General features: G+C 47.3%; 1 protein-coding gene across 4 annotated transcripts in view; it reads left to right on the top strand.

The window, feature by feature from the left end:
* The first annotated feature begins 12,961 nt into the window (after positions 1-12,961).
* The window catches only part of SIRT1 (sirtuin 1), a 34,941-nt gene continuing 25,815 nt past the window's right edge, over positions 12,962-22,087 (top strand). Inside the window, exons 1-4 of one of the 4 annotated variants that reach the window (XM_055353682.2) lie at positions 12,962-12,980; positions 16,946-17,062; positions 18,429-18,670; positions 20,943-21,095. In XM_055353682.2, the coding sequence (XP_055209657.1) occupies positions 18,458-18,670; positions 20,943-21,095 (366 nt within the window). In that variant the 5' untranslated portion in view covers positions 12,962-12,980; positions 16,946-17,062; positions 18,429-18,457. Of the gene's footprint in view, positions 12,981-14,173; positions 14,939-16,945; positions 17,063-18,428; positions 18,671-20,942; positions 21,096-22,087 lie in introns of those variants that run through there. The other 3 variants (XM_055353680.2, XM_055353681.2, XM_019035045.4) reach the window with 3 other exon arrangements.

Here is a 22,087-nt window from a genome sequence, read left to right as displayed (position 1 = left end):
GTGGCAGGATCTCGGCTCACTGCAACCTCTGCCTCCCAGGTTCAAGAGATTCTCCTGCCTCAGCCTCCCTAGTAGCTGGGACTAGAGGCATATGCCACCACACCCAGCTAATTTTTGTATTTTTAGTAGAGGTGGGGTTTCACCGTATTGGCCAGGCTGGTCTCGAACTCCTGACCTCAGGTGTTCCACCTGCCTTGGCCTCCCAAAGTGCTGGGATTACAGGCGTGAGCCACCACGCCTGACTATTTTTGTTTTTTTGAAATGGAGTCTAGCTCTGTCGCCCAGGCTGGAGTGCAGTGGTGCAATCTTGGCTCACTGTAACCTCCGCCTCCCGGGTTCAGGCAATTCTTCTGCCTCAGCCTCCTGAGTAATTGGGATTACAGGCGCCTGCCATCAAGCCCAGCTAATTTTTGTATTTTCAGTAGAGACGGGTTTCACTGTGTTGGCCAGGCTGGTCTCGAACTCCTGACCTCGTGATCCACCCACCTCGGCCTCGCAAAGTGCTGGGATTACAAGTGTGAGCCACCGTGCCTGGCCGCGTGTTTGTTTTTGACACTGGTTTTTACTATGTTCTTTTGGGACTCTAGATATCCTCAGTGATGTCTTGCAGGGTGCCGTGATGGTCAGTAGGGGAGGCTGTTTCACCCAGAAAAGCTTAGTGTGTGTAATGTAATACATATGAATGCATGCATATATGTATGATATATATGGTGAAGACTTCAAAAGGCACAAAATATTAAAAAAAATCTCCTTCATACTTTTGTCTTTTTGTCTCCCATTTCCCCTCCCTAGGAGCAACTTCTGTTACCCACTTCTTGAGTTCAATAATCTATGTACATATAAGGATAGGTACTCGTAATATTGTTTAGCCAGTTCCACATTAATGGACAATTAGTGTATTTCCAGTTTTCTGCTAGTATAAACAAAAGCACAATGAATAGCCTTAAATATATGTAATTTCACACGTGTGAAAGTAATTCTATAAAGTGGATTCCTAGAATTGGAACTGCTAGATTAAAAGGTATACGCAATTTATATTTTGATAAATAGTGCCAAATAACCTTCCAGGGAGTTGTACCAATTTACAATTCTATTATCACCGTACAAGAGGGCCTGGCTTTTTACATCCTTGCCAATGCAATATATGATCATGTTTTTGTTCCTTTCTTTTTTATTTTTTGAGACAGAGTCTTGCCGACCGGGCATGGTGGCTCACACCTGTAATCCCAGCACTCTGGGAGGCCGAGGTAGGCAGATTACAAGGTAAGGAGTTCGAGACCAGTCTGGCCAACATGGAGAAACCCAGTCTCTACTAAAAATACAAAAATTAGCCGGGTGTAGTGGTGCATGCCTGTAGTCCCAGCTACTAGGGAGGCTGAGGCAAGAGAATCGCTTGAACCTGGGAGGCGGAGGTTGCAGTGAGCTGAGATTGCGCCACTGCACTCCAGCCTGGGTGACAAAGCAAGACTCCATCTCAAAAAAAAAAAAAAAAGAGGGAGAAAAAAAAAAGTCTTGCTCTGTCGCCCAGGCTGGAGTGCAGTGGCATGATCTTGGCTCACTGCAACCTCCCCCTCCCCAGTTCAAGTGATTCTCCTGCCTCAGCCTCCTGAGTAGCTGTGATTACAGATGCCCACCACCATGCCCAGCTAATTTTTGTATTTTTAGTAGAGACGGAGTTTTGCCATGTTGGCCAGGCTGGTCTCGAACTCCTGACCTCAAGTGATTTTGCTCGCCTCAGCCTCCCAAAATGCTAGGATTACAGGCCATGCCTGGCCAGTTCCTTACTATTTTGATGGGTGAAAACTGACATTTTGTTATAGGTTAATGCATAGTTCTGTATTTATGAGTGAGGTTAACAACTTTCATATGTTTAAAAGCCACTTGTGTCCTATTTTCTGTGAACTGAACTCTTCATTTCCAACTACGCTATCAATCTTTTTCTTACTGATTAATGACAGTCCTTTATAAAGGAAATATATCTTTATGATACTGTACAGTAGAGTTAAGTTCATTCAGTGGGTGGATTCTGCTGATAAAAACCAATGTGAAAATCACTCCTCTGCTGCTCTGCAACCTAGCCTTGATAATAAAAGCTTGCCCTTTCATTCCCTTGGGAACCTTCCTCACTTAGAGCCCCAATCATTACCACTTGCCCTATATGGTTGAAATTTTAGGCCAGTGTTTCTCAGGCATGGCACTGTTGAAATTTTGGCTGGATAATTATTTGTTGTAGATGGCTGTTTTCTAGATTTCTAGAATGTTTAGCAACACCCTTGGCTTCTATCTGCTGGATGCCAGCAGTACATCCTTCTCCCAGGTGTGACAACTAGAAATGTCTTTGAAATGTCAAATGTCCTCTAGGGGATGGAGGGCAAAATCTCCCAGTTGAGAACCACTGATCTAGGTTTATATACTGCTGGTGGAAGGCAGGCTGCATGACTAAACTGTCTATTTGTTATAGTTTGGAAATTTCACACAGCTCCCCAAATGGTGTTTGATAAAGTGCAGAATCTTAAGTTCTGTTGGAAAGTACAACATTTGTCTTTTAACCTAGTCAAAAAGACAAAACAGGCAGAAGGATGCCTTGAGGTCAGGAGTTTGAGGCCAACCTGGGCAACATAGCAAGACCCCATCTCTATTAAAAATTTAAAAATTAGCCAGGTATGGTGGTACATGGCTGTAGACCAGCTACTTAGGAGGCTGAAGTGAGGATTGCTTGAACCCAGGAGTTTGAGGCTGCAGCAAACTATGATTGTGCCACTGCACTCCAGCCTAGGCAACAGAGTAAGATCCTGTTTCTGAAAAAACAACATATTTTAAACCATGAAAGAGTAGTATCTGTTAAATGTGTAGGTATGCCTAGGAAATCTAAAATGAAGAGACGTAGGACAATAAAGTCAGCCAACTGCTCAAGCCTCAAAGAGTGGGAGGGTCACCAGAGCTCAAGGGCTAGCGCTCAGCTTGCAGTTACAAAAAAAGTTACTTTTTCCTTTAAATTTCTGAAAAAAGTTCTCATTTTAATAATGTGAAATTTTAGCAAGAAATAGTTATTAATGTGTCCTCAACCCTCCCATCTATGTCCAGGCCCCTCAATCAGGGATGTTAAAATGTTAACATTTTGATATGTAACTTGCCATACTTTTTCTAAGCCTCTACAGCCTTTTTTTTTTTTTTCTTTTGAGACAGAGTCTTGCTCTGTCACCCAGGCTGGAGTGCAGGGGCGCGATCTCGGCTCACTGCAACCTCCATCTCCCAGGTTCAAGCGATTCTCTTCCTTCACCCTCCCTAGTAGCTGGGACTACAGGCATGCGCCACCATGCCCGGCTAATTTTTGTATTTTTAGCAGAGACAGGGTTTCACTATGTTGGCCAGGCTGGTCTCAGACTCCTGACCTCATGATCCACCCACCTCAGGCTCCCAAAGTGCTGGGATTACAGGCATGAGCCACCGCGCCCAGCCTTATAGCCGTATTTACATGTAGATATTTTTTCTTTTTCTTTCTTTCTTTTTTTTTTTTCAAGACAGGGTTTCACTCCTGTCGCCAAGGCTGGAGTGCAATGGTGCGACCTCAGCTCACTGCAACCTCTGCCTTCTGGGCTCAGGCAGTTCTCTTCCCTTAGATTCTCAAGTAGCTGGGACTACCAGTGCGCACCACCACGCCTGGCTAATTTTTTTTTTTTGAGATGGAGTCTCCCTCTGTCGCCCAGGCTAGACTGCAATGGCATGATCTTGGCTCACTGCAACCTCCACCACCCGGGTTCAAGCGATTCTCCTGCCTCAGCTTCCTGAGTAGCTGGGATTACAGGCATGCACCACCATGCCCAGCTAATTTTTGTATTTTTAGTAGAGATGGGGTTTCACCGTGTTGGTCAGGCTGGTCTTGAACTCTCGACCTTGCGATCCGCCTGCCTCTGCCTCCCAAAGTTGTGGGATTAAAGGCGTGAGCCACCATGCCCAGCCCACACCTGGCTAATTTTTGTACTTTTTATGGAGATGGGGTTTCCTCATGTTGCCCAGGCTGGTCTCAAACTCCTGGGCTCAAGTAGTCTCCCTGCCTCGGCCTCCCAAAGTGCTAGGATCACAGGTGTGAGACACTGCACCTGCCCTTGTATGTAGATTTGTATATAGATTTTGACCTAGGCCTGGCGCCATGTCTCACGCCTTTAATCCCAGCACTTTTGGAGGCCAATGCGGGTGAATCATCTGAGGTCGGGAGTTCAAGACCAGCCTGGCCAATATGGTGAAACTCTGTCTCTACTAAAAATACAAAAAGTAGCCGGGCATGGTAATGCATGCCGGTAATCCCAGCTACTACCCAGGAGGCTGAGGTGGGAGAATCGCTTGAACTTGAGAGGCAGAGGTTGCAGTGAGCCGAGATCGCGCCACTGCACTCCAGCCTGGGTGACAGCAGGAGACTTGGTCTCAAAAACAAGAAAAAAGAAAAAAAAAAAAAAGACATTGACCTAAAAGGAAGAGGCTGAGGCACAAAATATAATTTAAAGAGTTTAACTGAGCCAAAGTGAAGATAGCTTCCTGGAAGATTCAGACCCAAGTAATCTTGGATATGAGCTTCACTCAGCTCCTTATCCATTACAGGAAGGTTTTTTAAGTGAAAAAGTGGGCGGGGAGTGAGCCAATAACAAAGGTATCTGTCAGAAATTCTCATTGGTTTACAGAAAAAACAATGATTAGTGATTGGCTATACATTGTTAAGTTATAAGGTGCAGTTTATAGTGTCTGGTGTGGCATTATTGGATGAATTTTTTTTCTTTTCACTCTTATGATATGCTGAAGCATTGGGTGAATTTATAGCTACCTGTGGCAAGCAGTTTCAAGAGACGAATACACAAAGTGGGGAGCAAGTTCTGTCACCCAGGCTGGAGTACAGTGGCGCAATCTCGGCTCACTGCATCCTGGATCTCCCCAGGGTCAGGTGATCCTCCCACCGCAGACTTCCAAGTAGCTGGGACTACAGGCATGGGCCATAACACCTGGCTAATTTTTGTATTTTTTGTAGAGACGGGGTTTTGCCATGTTGGCCAGGATGGTCTTGAACTTTTGACCTCGAGCAATCTCCCACTTCAGCCTCCCAAAGTGTTGGGATTACAGCTGTGAGCCACCGTGCCCGGTCTGCTGTCTCGTTTTTATGTCTCTTTGGGCCTAATAATTTAAAATGACTCACATTCATCAGATAAAAATACTTTTCTCATAGGCATATAGAGGTTTAAAAAATAATAATAATTGGCCGGGCACAGTGACTCACACCTATAATGCCAGCACTTTGGGAGGCCAAGGCGGGTGGATCACGAGGTCAGGAGTTTGAGACCAGCCTGGCCAACACGGCGAAACCCTGTCTCTACTAAAAATATGAAAATTAGCCGGGCATGGTGGCACGCACCTGTAGTCCCAGCTATTGGGGAGGCTGAGGTGGGAGAATCGCTTGAACCCAGGAGGTGGAGGTTGCAGTGAGCCAAGATTGTGCCTCTGCACTCCAGCCTGGGCAACAGAGAGAGACTCCATCTCAAAAAAAATTTAATTAATAAAATAAAATAATAATAAAGGGATATTTATTAAATAAGAAAGGACAATAATGCACACATTACTGTGCAACTTGCTTTTTTCACTCACAGTGTTTCACACACACTCCTCAACAACGACAGTTACAAACCCTTTTATTTTTATTTATTTATTTTTTTTTATTGATCATTCTTGGGTGTTTCTCGCAGAGGGGGATTTGGCAGGGTCACAGGACAATAGTGGAGGGAAGGTCAGCAGATAAACAAGTCAACAAAGTTCTCTGGTTTTCCTAGGCAGAGGACCCTGCGGCCTTCCGCAGTGTTTGTGTCCCTGGGTACTTGAGATTAGGGAGTGGTGATGACTCTTAACGAGCATGCTGCCTTCAAGCATCTGTTTAACAAAGCACATCTTGCACCGCCCTTAATCCATTCAACCCTGAGTGGATACAGCACATGTTTCAGAGATTACAGGGTTGGGGGTAAGGTCACAGATCAACAGGATCCCAAGGCAGAAGAATTTTTCTTAGTACAGAACAAAATGAAAAGTCTCCCATGTCTACCTCTTTCTACACAGACACGGCAACCATCCGATTTCTCAATCTTTTTCTCACCTTTCCCCCCTTTCCACTCCACAAAACCGCCATTGTCATCATGGCCCGTTCTCAATGAGCTGTTGGGTACACCTCCCAGACGGGGTGGTGGCTGGGCAGAGGGGCTCCTCACTTCCCAGTAGGGGCGGCCAGGCAGAGGCGCCCCTCACTTCCCCGATGGGTCGGCTGGTCGGGCGGGGGGCTGACCCCCCCACCTCCCTCCCAGACGGGGCGGCCGGCCGGGCGGGGGGCTGACCCCCCCACCTCCCTCCCGGACAGGGCGGCTGGCCGGGCAGAGGGGCTCCTCACTTCCCAGTAGGGGCGGCCGGGCAGAGGCGCCCCTCACCTCCCGGACGGGGCGGCTGGCCGGGCGGGGCGCTGACCCCCCCACCTCCCTCCCGGACGGGGCGGCTGGCCGGGCGGGGGGCTGACCCCCCCACCTCCCTCCCGGACGGGGCGGCTGGCCGGGCAGAGGGGCTCCTCACTTCCCAGTAGGGGCGGCCGGGCAGAGGCGCCCCTCACCTCCCAGACGGGGCAGCTGGCCAGGCGGCGGGCTGACCCCCCCACCTCCCTCCCGGACGAGGCGGCTGGCCGGGCGGGGGGCTGACCCACCCCACCTCCCTCCTGGACGGGGCGGCTGGCCGGGCAGAGGGGCTCCTCACTTCCCAGGAGGGGCAGCCAGGCAGAGGTGCCCCTCACCTCCCGGACCGGGCGGCTGGCCAGGCGGCGGGCTGACCCCCCCACCTCCCTCCCGGACGGGGCGGCTGGCCGGGTGGGGGGCTGACCCACCCCACCTCCCTCCTGGACGGGGCGGCTGGCCGGGCAGAGGGGCTCCTCACTTCCCAGGAGGGGCGGCCGGGCAGAGGCGCCCCTCACCTCCCGGACCGGGCGGCTGGCCGGGCGGGGGGCTGACCCCCCCACCTCCCTCCTGGATGGGGCGGCTGACCGGGCGGGGGGCGGCCGGGCAGAGGCGCCCCTCACCTCCCGGACGGGGCGGCTGGCCAGGCGGGGGGCTAACCCCCCACCTCCCTTCCGGACGGGGCGGCTGGCCGGGCAGGGGGCTGGCCCCCCCACCTCCCTCCCGGACGAGGTGGCTGCCGGGCGGAGACGCTCCTCACTTCCCAGACGGGATGGCTGCCGGGCGGAGGGGCTCCTCACTTCTCAGACGGGGCGGTTGCCAGGCAGAGGGTCTCCTCACTTCTCAGACGGGGCGGCCGGGCAGAGACGCTCCTCACATCCCGGACGGGGCGGCAGGGCAGAGGTGCTCCCCACATCTCAGACGATGGGCGGCCGGGCAGAGACGCTCCTCACTTCCATGATGTGATGGCGGCCGGGAAGAGGCGCTCCTCACTTCCTAGATGGGATGGCGGCCGGGCAGAGACGCTCCTCACTTTCCAGACTGGGCAGCCAGGCAGAGGGGCTCCTCACATCCCAGACGATGGGCGGCCGGGCAGAGACGCTCCTCACTTCCCAGACGGGGTCGCGGCCGGGCAGAGGCTGCAATCTCGGCACTTTGGGAGGCCAAGGCAGGCGGCTGGGAGGTGGTTGTAGCGGGCCGAGATCACGCCACTGCACTCCAGCCTGGGCGCCATTGAGCACTGAGTTAACGAGACTCCGTCTGCAATCCCGGCACCTCGGGAGGCCGAGGCTGGCAGATCACTCGCGGTTAGGAGCTGGAGACCAGCCCGGCCAACACAGCGAAACCCTGTCTCCACCAAAAAAACACGAAAACCAGTCAGGCGTGGCGGCGCGCGCCTGCAATCGCAGGCACTCGGCAGGCTGAAGCAGGAGAATCAGGCAGGGAGGTTGCAGTGAGCTGAGATGGCAGCAGTACCGTCCAGCTTCGGCTTGGCATCAGAGGGAGACAGGGGAGAGGGAGAGGGGGAGGGAGAGGGAGAGGGGGAGGGAGAGGGGGAGGGGGAGGGAGAGGGAGAGGCCCTTTTATTTTTTCATTTTTTATTTTTTTATTTTTTTTGAGACAGAGTCTCGCTCTGTTGCCCAGGCTGGAGTGCAGTGGCGCGATCTCGGGTCACTGCAACCTCCGCCTCCTGGGTTCAGGCCATTCTCCTGCCTCAGCCTCCCGAGTAGCTGGGACTACAAGCGCCCGCCAGCATGCCCGGCTAATTTTTTTGTATTTTTAGTAGAGACGGGGTTTCACCGTGTTAGCCAGGATGGTCTCGATCTCCTGACCTCGTGATCTACCCACCTCAGCCTCCCAAAGTACTGGGATTATAGGCGTGAGCCACCGCGCCCGGCCCACAAAACCTTTTAATGGTGGCATAATATGCCATAGTATGTGTGCACCATAATTTGATCAACAGGTTTTTTATTGAAGACATACAGATTGTTTTCTTGACTTTTCCCCAGCAATATCAATGCCACAATAAAGACTTTTGTTTGTTTGTTTGTTTTTTTAAGACAGAGTCTCACTCTGTCACTCAGGCAGGAGTGCAGTAGCATGATGTTGGCTCACTGCAAACTCCACCTCCTGGGTTCAAGTGATTCTCCCACCTCAGCCTCCCCAATAGCTGGGACTACAGGTGCATGCCACCGTGCCTGGCTAATTTTTGTTTTTTTTTTTTTTTGAGATGGAGTCTGGCTGTGTCACCCACGCTGGAGTGCAGTGGCGCGGTCTTGGCTCACTGCAAGCTCTGTCTCCTGGGTTCACGCCATTCTCCTGCCTCAGCCTCCCGAGTAGCTGGGACTACAGGCTCCTACCACCACGCCTGGCTAATTTTTTTGTATTTTTAATAGAGACGGGGTTTCACTGTGTTAGTCAGGATGGTCTCGATCTCCAGACCTCGTGATCCACCCGCCTCAGCCTCCCGAAGTGCTGGGATTACAGATGTGAGCCACTGCCCCCGGCCTAATTTTTGTATTTTTAGTAGAGACAGGGTTTCGCCATGTTGGGCAGGCTGGTCTCAAACTCTGACCTCAAGTGATCCACCTGCTTCTGCCTCCCAAAATGCTCGGATTATATACGTATAATTTAAATAAATGTTTCCAGATTACTTTCCAACATTATGACAACAATGTATCAGTTTCTCCATATTCTGCTTAGCAACAGACAGTGACAATAAAAACTTTTTTTTTCCTTTTGCCTATTTGAGGGGTGAAAAGTAATACCTTGGTTTTTTGTTGTGGTTGTTTGTTTTTTTTTTTTTTTTGGTGAGATGGAATCTCACTCTGTCTCATGATCTTGCGATCTTGGCTCACTGCAGCCTCTGCCTCCTGTGTTCAGTGATTGCCTTGCCTCAGCCTCCTGAGTAGCTGGGATCACAGACCTGTGCCACCACACCTGGCTAATTTTTAGTAGAGACAGGGTTTCACAATATTGGCCAGGCTGGTCTCAAACTGCTGACCTCCTGCCTCAGCCTCCCAAAGTGCTGGGATTACAGGTGTGAGCCCCACTCCCGGTCATGTTTTAATGTTATTTTATTTTATTTTTGAGATGGAGTCTCACTCTGTCACCTAGGCTGGAGTGCAGTGGCGCAATCTCGGCTCACTGCAACCTCCACCTCCCAGGTCCAAGTGATTCTCGTGCCTCAGCCTCCCGAGTAGCTGAGATTACAGACGTGCACCACCATGCCTGGCTAATTATCGTATATTTTTAGTAGAGATGGGGTTTCACCATTTTGGCCAGGCTGGTTTCGAACTCCTGACCTCAAGTGATCTGCCCACATTGGCCTCCCAAAGTACTAGCATTACAGGCATGACTGACCGCACCCAGATGTTACTTTATTTATTTTTTTTGAGATGGAGTCTCACTCTGTCGCCCAGGCTGGAGTGCAGTGGCGTGATCTTGGCTCACTGCAAGCTCTGCCTCCTGGGTTTCCGCCATTCTTCTGCCTCAGCCTCCCGAGTAACTGGGACTACAGGCGCCCACCACCACGCCCAGCTAATTTTTTTGTATTTTTAGTAGAGACGGGGTTTCACCATGTTAGCCAGGATGGTCTCAATCTCCTGACCTCATGATCTGCCCGCCTCGGCCTCCCAAAGTGCTGGGATTACAGGCGTGAGCCACTGCGCCCAGCCATATTTTATTTTTTTGAGTTAGGGTCTTGCTGTGTTGCCCAGGTTGGAGTTCAGTGGCTCGACCGTGGCTCACTGCAGCCTCGACCTTCAGGCTCAAATAGTCCTCCTGCCTCAGCCTCCCAAGTAGCTCGGACTACAGGCGCAAAGCAGGATGCTGGACTAATTTTTAAAGGTTTTGGAGAGATGAGGTCTCACTGTGTGGCCCAGGCTGATCTCAAATTCTTGGGCTCAAGCCATCCTTCCACCTCAGCTTCCTAAAGTGCTGGGATTATAGCTATGAGCCATTGTACTTGGCTAGGACATTTTTTCACTACATATCCCTGACTACTAATAGGTTTGAGCATATTTTAAATTTTTATATTGTCAAATATTTTTATCATTTAAAAAATGGCTCCTGCCTTGCTAAAAAGTTCTTTCTTGATCCAAAGTTATATTCTAAAATGTCATATTTTTATTTTTGTATTTTTTCATTTAGATCTTCAATCCATCTGGAATTTTTAATTTTTTATATTTTTGAGATGAAGTTTTGCTCTTGTTGCCCTGGCTGGAGTGCAATGGTGCAATCTTGGCTCACTGCAATCTCCGCCTCCCAGGTTCAAGCAATTCTCCTCCCTCAGCCTCCCAAGTAGTTGGGATTACAGGAATGTGCCACCATACCTGGCTAATTTATTTTTTAGTAGAGTCAGTAGTAGTTTGTCCATGTTGGCCAGGCTGGTCTTGAACTCCCGACTTCAGGTGATCTGCCCCCACTCAGCCTCCCAAAGTGCTGGGATTACAGGAGTGAGCCACCGCGCCTGGCTGGAATTTATTTTCGTATATTGTGTGAGGTAGGGATTTCCATTTGTATTTTTCAGTTTTGACAATAACATTTTATTAGTACAAAAGAGTTGATACTAACTCCCTTACTAATTGTAGTCACATGAGACTGATATCAGAGCTATTAGGCCAATTTATTTTTTTATTTATTCATTTTTTATTTATTCTTATTTTTATTTTTTTTGAGACAGAGTCTCACTCTGTCGCCCAGGCCAGAGTGCAGTGGCGCGATCCCGGCTCACTGCAAGCTCCACCTCCTGAGTTCACGCCATTCTCCTGCCTCAGCCTCTCAAGTAGCTGGGACTACAGGCGCCCGCCACCACACCCGGCTAATTTTTTGTATTTTTAGTAGACACGGGGTTTCACCGTGTTAGCCAGGATGGTCTTGATCTCCTGACCTCGTGATCCGCCCGCCTCGACCTCCCAAAGTGCTGGGATTACAGGCGTCAGCCACCGTGCTTGGCAGGCCAATTTATTAACTTAGGAGAATAGAACTACTAAGTCAGCCAGAATATTAACGTTCTTTTTTTTTTTTTTTTTTTTTGAGACAGAGTTTCACTCTTGTTGCCCAGGCTGGAGTGCAATGGCGCTGTCTCAGGTCACTGCAACCTCCACCTCCTGAGTTCAAGCGATTCTCCCGTCTCAGCCTCCCGAGTAGCTGGGATTACAGGCGCATGCCACCACTCTGGGCTAATTTTTGTATTTTTAGTGGAGACGGGGTTACATCATAATGGTCAGGCTGGTCTCGAACTCCTGATATCAGGTGATCCGCCCGCCTTGGCCTCCCAAAGTGCTGGGATTTATACGCGTGAGCCACAGCGCCTAGCCTTAATGTTAGTTCTTAACCAGTGGTAGATCAGAAGTCTAATTGGGATTTTTTGTTTTTGTGTTTGTTTTAATACAATTTCTGTCTGTCATTTATCCTACCTGAAAAGCATACTGCATCTCTGACCTCTCAGCATACTAACAATAATACTGATCACATAGCATTTCTTGTAGTTCATAAACTTCACGTGTCAATAATATACTATAAATATAAATGAATTAATGAACAACAGGATGGTCATAAGCTTACAGACATCTTTTTCTCAAAAAAGCTGGGAATTTTGTTTCTGTTTTATTGGGATACTGACTCTCAACATTTCATATATTGCATTCCACCAACGTAGCTGAGAGTCAATTTATGAAATATTTTGTAGTGTAAGACAGAAAGTGGGGAGGACCAAGTATGTCAACCACTAGGAGTGTGGTGCCTAGTCAGGAATTGGGAGGAGTGTAGGAAGAAAGGAAGGACAACAGGATTTGGTCATTGATTGGTCAGATGGATTTCAGAGGGATTGATATGAAGGAACGTTTCAAAGATTTTTTTTTTTTTAATTTAAGTTCCAGGATACAGGTGCAGAATGTGTAGGTTTGTTACATACTTATAGGTGAGCCATGGTGGTTTGCTGCACCAATCAACCCCTCATCTAGGTTTTATTTATATATTTTTTTGAGACGGAGTTTCGCTCTTGCTGCCCAGGCTGGCGTGCAATGGTGCGATCTCGGCTCACCGCAACCTCTGCCTGCTGGGTTCAAGCGATTCTCCTGCCTCAGCCTTCTGAGTAGCTGGGATTACAGGCATGTGCCACCACGCCCGGCTAATTTTGTATTTTTAGTAGAGACGGGGTTTCTCCATGTTGGTCAGGCTGGTCTCGAACTTCCGACTTCAGGTGATCTGTCCGCCTCGGCCTCCCAAAGTGCTGGGATTACAGGCAGCAGCCACCGCGCCCAGCTAGGTTTTAAGTCCCGCATGCATTAGCTATTTGTCCTAATGCTCTCCCTCCCCTTGCCCCCCACGCAACCAAAGATGGTTTTAAGGCTTCTAGGACTGGAGATGATTACTTTCAGAAATGAATAGTGGTGACCAGATGAAATAAGACTTTTGGATGTAGATAGGACCTTAGCGATATATTTTCAGCTTTTTATTTTTTATTTTCAGGATGAAGAAACAGCTTTAAGTTGATTGCCTAAAGTCACGCAGGTAATTGATGCAGTATGGCCAGAACCCACACTAGGCTTAAGGGACAGTGTACCATAAACTCGTAGAGGTCCTTTAAACAGATAGAAACGCTGTGCTCCAGGCAGATGCCATAACAAACACTGGCTCTAGATCTACCATGGGTTATATGGGTCCTTAGTTAAGATTAGATATGGAGTCACAGTGTGCCAGAATTTCAGGGAGAGAGGAAAGTGGAAGGGCTTTCCACTAAGCCTTTTGAACTACTAGGTATCCCTCGTTTTACATCTGGTTATCTCATTTAAATCTATGACGTTTTAAAATACTTATTACCATTTAAGACATGAGAAAAATTAAGTTTAGAAACGGCTAGATAGCTCACGCTAGAAAGGAAGGACTCCAAATTTTAACCAAGGGCAGATGTGCATGGAGGCCAAGTCATTTCCTTCCCATGCTCTCATACTGACCCAACAAACCCATTCTGCACGTGAGAAAACTGAGGCCCAGAGGAGGGAATTCACACACGTTTGAAGCCAAGCTGGGGCCAGAAAGTAGATCGGCTGATCTCCAAACCTCCACGTCAAAGGTCTTCCCAGGAGGACATATGCCTTCAAGGATTTTACAATGTATACCACCCTACAAGTGATGGGAGAGAGGGGAAAAAAGCAACCGACTAAGGAGAAAAGCAAGGAGCAGAAAAAGGAGCTAAAGAGGAGCTGTCATAACGGTGTGAGGAGAGTGGGAAAGGAGCCGCCTCCTTTTGCCTCTCTTCCTACTTATTAACAAAACAGAACGACTATCCAGCGTATTTCAGGGAGCTAAGTCTTAGCCAGCTTCAGCTGTGTTTTAACCCTTAGGTAAATATAGACAAGGCTAAGGCAGGCCAGGTGTACACTTCAGGAAGAAGTGGAAATTCCCAGGGCGGACCAAAACTTGAGCTGTTCCGGCGGTATTGATTTGAGGTCGGTTTGAAAGAGAAGTTGAGAAAGCGGCCGAGGGGCGAATTTGGCTGCACTACACGCTCGCCACAAAGAGGCACGGCCGCCGGGGCCGAGTGCGCTTCCAGCCCAGGCGGAGCGGTAGACGCAACAGCCTCCGCCCGCCACGTGACCCGTAGTGTTGTGGTCTGGCCCGCGTGGGTGGCGGGAGCGCCGAGAGGGCGGGGGCGGCGATGGGGCGCGTCACGTGACGGGGTTTAAATCTCCCGCAGCCGGAGCCGCGGGGGCGCCAGTGCCGCGCGACGAGCGGGAGCAGAAGAGGCGAGGGAGGAGGGCCAGAGAGGCAGTTGGAAGATGGCGGACGAGGCGGCCCTCGCCCTTCAGCCCGGCGGCTCCCCCTCGGCGGCGGGGGCCGACAGGGAGGCCGCGTCGTCCCCCGCCGGGGAGCCGCTCCGCAAGAGGCCGCGGAGAGATGGTCCCGGCCTCGAGCGGAGCCCGGGCGAGCCCGGTGGGGCGGCCCCAGAGCGTGAGGTGCCGGCGGCGGCCAGGGGCTGCCCGGGTGCGGCGGCGGCGGCGGTGTGGCGGGAGGCGGAGGCGGAGGCAGAGGCAGAGGCGGCGGCGGCGGGCGGGGAGCAAGAGGCCCAGGCGACTGCGGCGGCTGGGGAAGGAGACAATGGGCCGGGCCTGCAGGGCCCATCTCGGGAGCCACCGCTGGCCGACAACTTCTACGACGAAGACGACGACGACGAGGGCGAGGAGGAGGAAGAGGCGGCGGCGGCGGCGATTGGGTACCGAGGTGCGCAGGGTGCGGGCGGCCGGAACTGCGCATCTCCTCCTCCCTCTCCCCGGGCTCCTACTGGCCTGAGGTTGAGGGCGGCTGGGGTCTCGGGGCAGGCTCCGCGGCGTTCCCCTCCCCACCCCGGCCCTCCGTTCAGCCGCGCTCCTCCGGGGCTGCGGTTCCTACTGCGCGAGCTGCCAGTGGATTCGCTCTTTTCCTCCGTCCGTGGCCCGCCTGGGCGGCCTTGTTCTTTCCGCAGGAGCCAGGTCGGGAGACTCTCGCAGTCGCTTTAAAATAAGTTTCTCTCCCCCTCTTACTCTTTTAGCATATTGCTTTTGTTAGAGATTTTTTTTTCTTTTTCTTTATTTTTTATTTTCTTTGCTTTTCTCCTCTACCCCCCAGCACACTTAAGTCTGCAACTTTTTGGCTGTCCCGTTGGTCTGCGTTTTCAATTGCTTTTTGCAAACTGACACCTGTGCAGTTTGCTTTTTTTGGTCTATATTTTTATGCCTGAAATTACAATTTTTGAAAGAGGAAAGCTGTTTCTGTAGTCACAGCTTGCAAAATTTAAAGAACGTGGCTGTTCCTGAAGACATTACCATTCTGTAATGCAGTTAGGAGTGGGCATGGGAGAGAGAGAGAGTACTTTTAGAGCTGTTCATATTACTTTTATTCTAATCTTGCTCTTGTGCGGTAACGGTGTTTGGGCTAAGCATGCTTTTTTTGTATGTATGTAGTATTGAGACACAAATTTAACACTTCTAGCATAATGAACAGATATGTTGCAGTTGTCATGTTCTTGAAGGTTTCTTTTTTTTTTTTTTTTTTTTTGAGACGGAGTCTCGCTCTGTCGCTAGGCTGGAGTGCAGTGGCGCGATCTCGACTCACTGCAACCTCCGCCTCCCGGGTTCAACCGATTCTCCTTCAGCCTGCCGAGTAGCTGGGACTACAGACACCCGCCACCACGCCCAGCTAATTTTTGTGTTTTTAGCAGAGACGGGGTTTCACCATGTTGGCCAGGATGGTCTTGATTTCTTCACTTCGTGATCCGTCCGCCTCGGCCGCCCAAAGTGCTGGGATTACAGGCGTGAGCCACCGCGCCCGGTCAGGTTTCTTATTTTTGATCTGAGGAGTTTCTATCCTTGATAGGTGTTCATCTTTATCAATATTTGGGTCAGGCCGGGCGCGGTGGCTCTTTCGTGTAATCCTAGCACTTTGGGAGGCCAAAGCGGGAGGATCTCTTGAGCCTAGGAGTTTCAGGCCAGCCTGGGCAACATAGCGAGACCTCCTCTCTACTAAAAGTAAAAAAAGCGGGACGTGGTGTCGCACACCTTTAGTCCCAGCTACTAGAGTTCGAGGTTGCAGTGAGCTGTGATCGTGCCACTGCACTCCAGGGTGGGCAACAGAGTGAGACCCCGTCTCAAAAAAAAAAAAAAGTAATATGTGCTTTTAGGGACTGATTTAGTAAAGAGACCCTGATTTCAAGCAACACAGTTGAGTACTAATTTATTATTTACCTAATAATAATTGTGTTATTAATACTGTTTAGTAGAGGAAACAATACAGAGGTACTTGTAGTATTGTGTAAGTTTAACGTGCGCATTGCCAAGGTTATATTTGAATGACGTTTTTATGTAAATGTCCATTTATTACACGTTTCACGAACGCTATTGTTTGTGATTGTACGATACATTCTAGCTAGATTATTATCTTTTCTTTTTTTTTTTTCTTTTCTTTTTTTTTAAAAGGTGGAGTTTCGCTCTTGTTACCCAAGCTGGAGTGCAATGGCGTGATCTCGGCTCACCGCAACCTCCGCTTCCCGGGTTCAAGCCATTCTCGGGCCTCAGCCTCCTGAGTAGTTGGGATTACAGGCATGCGCCACCATGCCCGGCTAATTTTTGTATTATTAGTAGAGATGAGGTTTCTCCATGTTGGTCAGGCTGGTCTCGAACTCTCAACCTCAGGTGATCCGCCTGCCTCGGCCTCCCAAAGCTCTGGAATTAGAGGCGTGAGCCACCGCTCCCGGCTATCTTTTCTGTTTTTTAAGTAGACTTAATTTATTTTTAGATTTTGGCTGAAACTGAGTGAGCAGAATTCCTAAAGATGAAGAAACTGTTCCAATGAACAGTGCAAGCTGACCCCATAGGCATGCTTTACACACGCCGTGTAAATGTTAAATGCTGTACTCGATGAAAATGATTGCTCTATAACCGTTCATACATTTTAGGTGCATGTTGTTTTGATAGCCTTGACTGACTTGGTTTCTTTTGCAGATAACCTTCTGTTCGGTGATGAAATTATCACTAATGGTTTTCATTCCTGTGAAAGTGATGAGGAGGATAGAGCCTCACATGCAAGCTCTAGTGACTGGACTCCAAGGCCACGGATAGGTATGGCTCAGAGCTGTTAATTTTAGAGAGTAAATGTACGTTTTTTGGTTTGTTTGTTTTGAGACAGAGTTTCGCTCTTGTTGCGGAGGCTGGAGTGCAACGGCGCGATCTCGGCTCACCGTACCCTCCGTCTTCCAGGTTCAAGCGATTCTCCTGCCTCAGCCTCCCCAGCAGCTGGGATTACATGCATATGCCACTACGCCCGGCTAATTTTGAATTTTTAGTAGAGACGGGGTTTCTCCATGTTGGTCAGGCTGGTCTTGAACTCCCGACCTCAGGTGATCCGTCCGCCTGGGCCTCCCAAAGTGCTGGGATTACAGGCATGTGCCACCTTGCCCCGCCTCACTTGTACCCTTTTTGTGTAGTGTTCTTCATCCGGTTAGAATATCTTCCTCCCTTACTTCATATTCCTTGTTTTTTCACTTTATTTTACACTTACCACTTCTTGAAAAGCTCTGTATCTTACTTTTTAAATTGTGTTGTTTCCTGGTCTAGAATATAAGTTCTACGGGAGCAGGAATTTTTGACTGACTTGTATACTCCTGTCTTTTCAGTGCCTAAAAAAGTGCGTGGCACATAGTTTGTGCTCAATAAATATTTAATAAATATGTGAATGAAATGGGAAAGTATTTCGATGTAGAAAGCATTATCAGTTTTTTATACCAAAGGTATAACATAACCATCTTGAAAGTGGATCTTTTTATGTTCTCACTCTTACAAATGGCTTGATTATTTAAACATAGTGAAGATCAGTTTCTCTTTGGTGTCTGTAATTTATTTATTTATTTATTTATTTATTTTTGTTTTCTCAAGCCTAGGGAGCTGGTTTGAGCCATCTCAGGGTAAAAGAAAATGATTAGTTCTCAGAACATCAACATTGTATGTATTATCTTGGAAGATGGGTTAAGATCAAATTGAAAAATTACCGGAAAAAAATTAAGATGGCAGTTATGTATAGATTTTCATTTCTTTTTCCTGTGTGGTTTTAATGATAAGTAGTACAGGCTTTTAGGACTGGTACGATTTTTCTATGTTGATTTGTAGAACCCTTTTGTAAATACTTTAGGTATTATGGTGTGTGTTTCTAGATATTAACCATAAGAACTTAATTCTGATTGTTAATTAATTAGACTCTTAAAATATATACTTATAGCTGAAGGGGGTCTTCCCAACTCTTCATTAGATCTTCCTAATCTCATTGGGATATAGCATTCATTGTGAGTGTACTGAGAATGAAATACCATTAAATTGCATTTTCTTACTTTGCAAAAAACCCTCACAGAATGCTAACTCATTACTTCAGAAAATAAATGAGATTTTGAATTACTTGTTAAGTTGACTTTAAGCCTTTTCCCCCTTATTGTAGGTCCATATACTTTTGTTCAGCAACATCTTATGATTGGCACAGATCCTCGAACAATTCTTAAAGATTTATTGCCGGAAACAATACCTCCACCTGAGTTGGATGATATGACACTGTGGCAGATTGTTATTAATATCCTTTCAGAACCACCAAAAAGGAAAAAAAGAAAAGATATTAATACAATTGAAGATGCTGTGAAATTACTGCAAGAGTGCAAAAAAATTATAGTTCTAACTGGAGCTGGGGTATGTAAGACTAGTACATGGGGAGGTCGTATATGTATTTTCTTATGCTTTTTACAAGTAGGAAACATTTTTCTGGTTTAGAAGGATTTATCCTTACATGATAATGGATGTTTGGGAACTGCCAAAAACTGAGTGCAGCAGCAGTTGCTAAATTAGTTCAGATTTTTAAAACCTCTCCAGCCTTAAAAAAATATTTGCTTCTGCTTATTTATAGCACAGTGGATAAATGGAATTAAGGCAAGATTTTTACCTACATTATATCATAGCTCCTAAAGGAGATGCAGGGAATTGAAACTCTGCTTTTGTTAAGGGATGTCAGTCTGATGGAGAAATTGGGTGTTTGTTAGATCTTTATGAGAAACTGGAAACCTAATTGGTATTCACAAGTGAAAAGCTTAGTGTTGGGAAGAGTAACAGATTCCTCCTACCTTCCCTCCATTTTAATTAAGATGATGTGATTGTGGCGACTTGACATTTTCTATTTGATCTACCTTAGGGTTGCAGCTAGTTACCTAAGGCTTTTGCATAGTGTGTGTTTTATACAGAGTATATTACATGTTAGCAACCAGAGCAACTGCTGTAGTAAAATTTTGTCCTGTTTTCTGCCATTTCGAGTTGCGAAAGGGTGTTACATAATCTTAGATGATCATCAGGAGTATGTTTTCCTCACAGATAACGATGTAGACAAGTTTGTTTAACTTAAATTGACCTTGACTCCAGGTCAAATTGGAGTCAACTCTGGTAAGATGATGAAACAATAACTTCTGAAATCTCTATTTGAAATGTCAGGATTTTTTTGTACGATTAGTGGGCACGTCTCAAAGAAATGAAGAATTGAAATATTATACACCTTTTTTTTTTCTTTTTTTTGGATACAGGGTCTTGCTGTGTTGCCCTGGCTGGAGTGCAGTGGTGTCATCATGGCTCACTGCAGTCTCAGCCTCTCCTGGCCTGAGTCTTGCTCTGTTGCCCAGGCTGGAGTGCAGTGTCAGGATCTTGGCTCACTGCAACCTCTGCCTCCTGGGTTCAAGCAATTCTCTTGCCTCAGCCTCCTGAGTAGCTGGGATTACAGGCGCACACCACCACACCTGGCTAATTTTTGTATTTTTAGTAGAGATGGGGTTTCACCATATTGGCCAGGCTGGTCTGAAACTCTTGACCTTGTGATCCGCCTGCCTTGGCCTCCCAAAGTGCCAGGATTACAGGCGTGATCCACCGTGCCTGGCTGTACATTGTTTTTTTTAATGAAAATAGAGTATTGTTGTAGTATTGAGGTAGTAGAATCCTAACTAAAGGAGCAATTTCTTTGGAATTACTTCTCTGTAATAGAAATTCTTGGCTGGTGGAGTGGCTCATGCATGTAATTCCAGCACTTTGGGAGGCTAAAGTGGGAGGATCACTTGAGCCCTGGAGTTTGAGATCACCCTGAGCAACATAGACCCTGACTCTACAAAAAATTAGCCTGGTGTGCTGGTGCGTACTTGTAGTCCCAGCTGCTAAGGAGGTTGAGGTGGGAGGATTGCTTGAGCCGGAAAGGTTAAGGCCACAATGAGCCATGATGGCATCACTGCACTCCAGCCTGGGCGTCAGAGCGAAACTTGTCTAAAAAGAAAAAAAACAAAAAGCCAGGCACGGTGGCTCACGCCTGTAATCCAGCACTTTGGGAGGCCGAGGCCTGCGGATCACGAGGTTAGGAGATCGAGACCATCTTGGCTAACATGGTGACACCCCGTCTCTACTAAAAATACAAAAAATCAGCCGGTCGCGGTGGCAGGCACCTGCAGTCCCAGCTACTCAGGAGGCTGAGGCAGGAGAATGGTGTGAACCCAGGAGGCGGAGCTTACAGTGAGCCGAGATCGCACCACTGCACTCCAGACTGGGCGACAGTGTGAGACTCTGTCTCAAAAAAAACAAACAAACAAACAAAAAAAAATTCTTCCCTACTTAAAACAATTTGTTGAAATGGTTTATTTTCTTCTCAAGTTGCATTTGCTTTAATTTGTTGGCTAAACGCTTAAAAGGCTTAAAATTGGCCTGACTTAAAAATTCCTTATCTGTGTTAAAGATGGAATATGAGGTATATTTAATTTTACTCAGTTATTTGGGAGTTTTATTTCTGAAATAAGGGTAGGGTTGTATTTTTATTTCTTAAAAGAAGTTTCAGACTAAAATTTTCTTTCTCAACTCTTACCTAATTATATGGTAAGAGAGCTAGCTAGTTCCTATAAAGGTAGAAGATTTAATTTTACAAATTATGCCATGCACATTTTAGGTGTCTGTTTCATGTGGAATACCTGACTTCAGGTCAAGGGATGGTATTTATGCTCGCCTTGCTGTAGACTTCCCAGATCTTCCAGATCCTCAAGCGATGTTTGATATTGAATATTTCAGAAAAGATCCAAGACCATTCTTCAAGTTTGCAAAGGTACTATGAACTCTTCTGGTTGTTTCTTTGGCCTTCTCTCATGAAAAAGTATTTTGTTCACATACAGCCACCTTAAGGTTATCATTCATTGTTTAGTAAAGTGAATGCTGCTACTGTGGCGGAGTAAGATCACTCATTATGGCTAGAATTCCTTTATTCCTAGAGAAGGACTATTATCTACTTCATTTTAGGAGTGAGCTTATTTTCAAAGAGATAGTTCATATTTTTAAAATTTGCACTTCAGCGATGGTCGTTATTCTGCCTGGGCTTTTTTAAGAGGTTTGTACACCATATAAAAGTAACATAACTTGTGATTTTTAATATTTTATTAGAGATTGTAAAGGTTATAACATCACTTTGGTGTTTCGTAGTCAAGTTTTAACATAAGGATGTGCCTGAAAAATCATTTGTAATTAGAGAATGGGAAGATTCTTGGGTTGCATTTTTGTCAGCAAATTGCAGAGGATCCTTATTCTGCTCTAGAGTTGCACCGTCCAGTTCAGAAGCCACTAGCCACATGTGGCTGTTGAGTACTTGAAATGTATTGATATGTGCAATAAGTGTAGAAGACATATTGGATTTTAGAGATCCAGTATGGAAAATACGAAGTATTTCATTAGTTTTATTCATCAAATATTAAACAAATATTGGTTTTTATATGGAAAAAATCCTTCTAAAATTAATTTTGAATTCTTACTTTTGAAATACTTTTGATATTGGGTTAAATAAAATGTATTTTGGGCTGTGCGTGTTGCCTCATGCCTGTAATCTCAGCACTTTGGGAGGCCAAGGTGGGAGGATCAGTTGAGCCCAGGAGTTTGAGACCAGCCTGAGCAACATAATGAGACCCCATCTCTACAAAATAAATAATAAAATTTGCTGAGCATGGTGGTGTGCACCTGTAGACCCATCCACTCAGTAGTCTGAGGTGGGAAGATCCCTTGAGCTCAGGAGCTCAAGACTGAGTGAACCATGATCTGCCATTGCACTCC

This window comes from Gorilla gorilla, chromosome 8 (assembly GCF_029281585.2).
Source record: "Gorilla gorilla gorilla isolate KB3781 chromosome 8, NHGRI_mGorGor1-v2.1_pri, whole genome shotgun sequence".
In the NCBI taxonomy this organism is placed as follows: Eukaryota; Metazoa; Chordata; class Mammalia; order Primates; family Hominidae; genus Gorilla; species Gorilla gorilla.
Note: the sequence above shows the minus strand (reverse complement) of the source record. Positions and strands in the feature narration are given on the sequence as shown.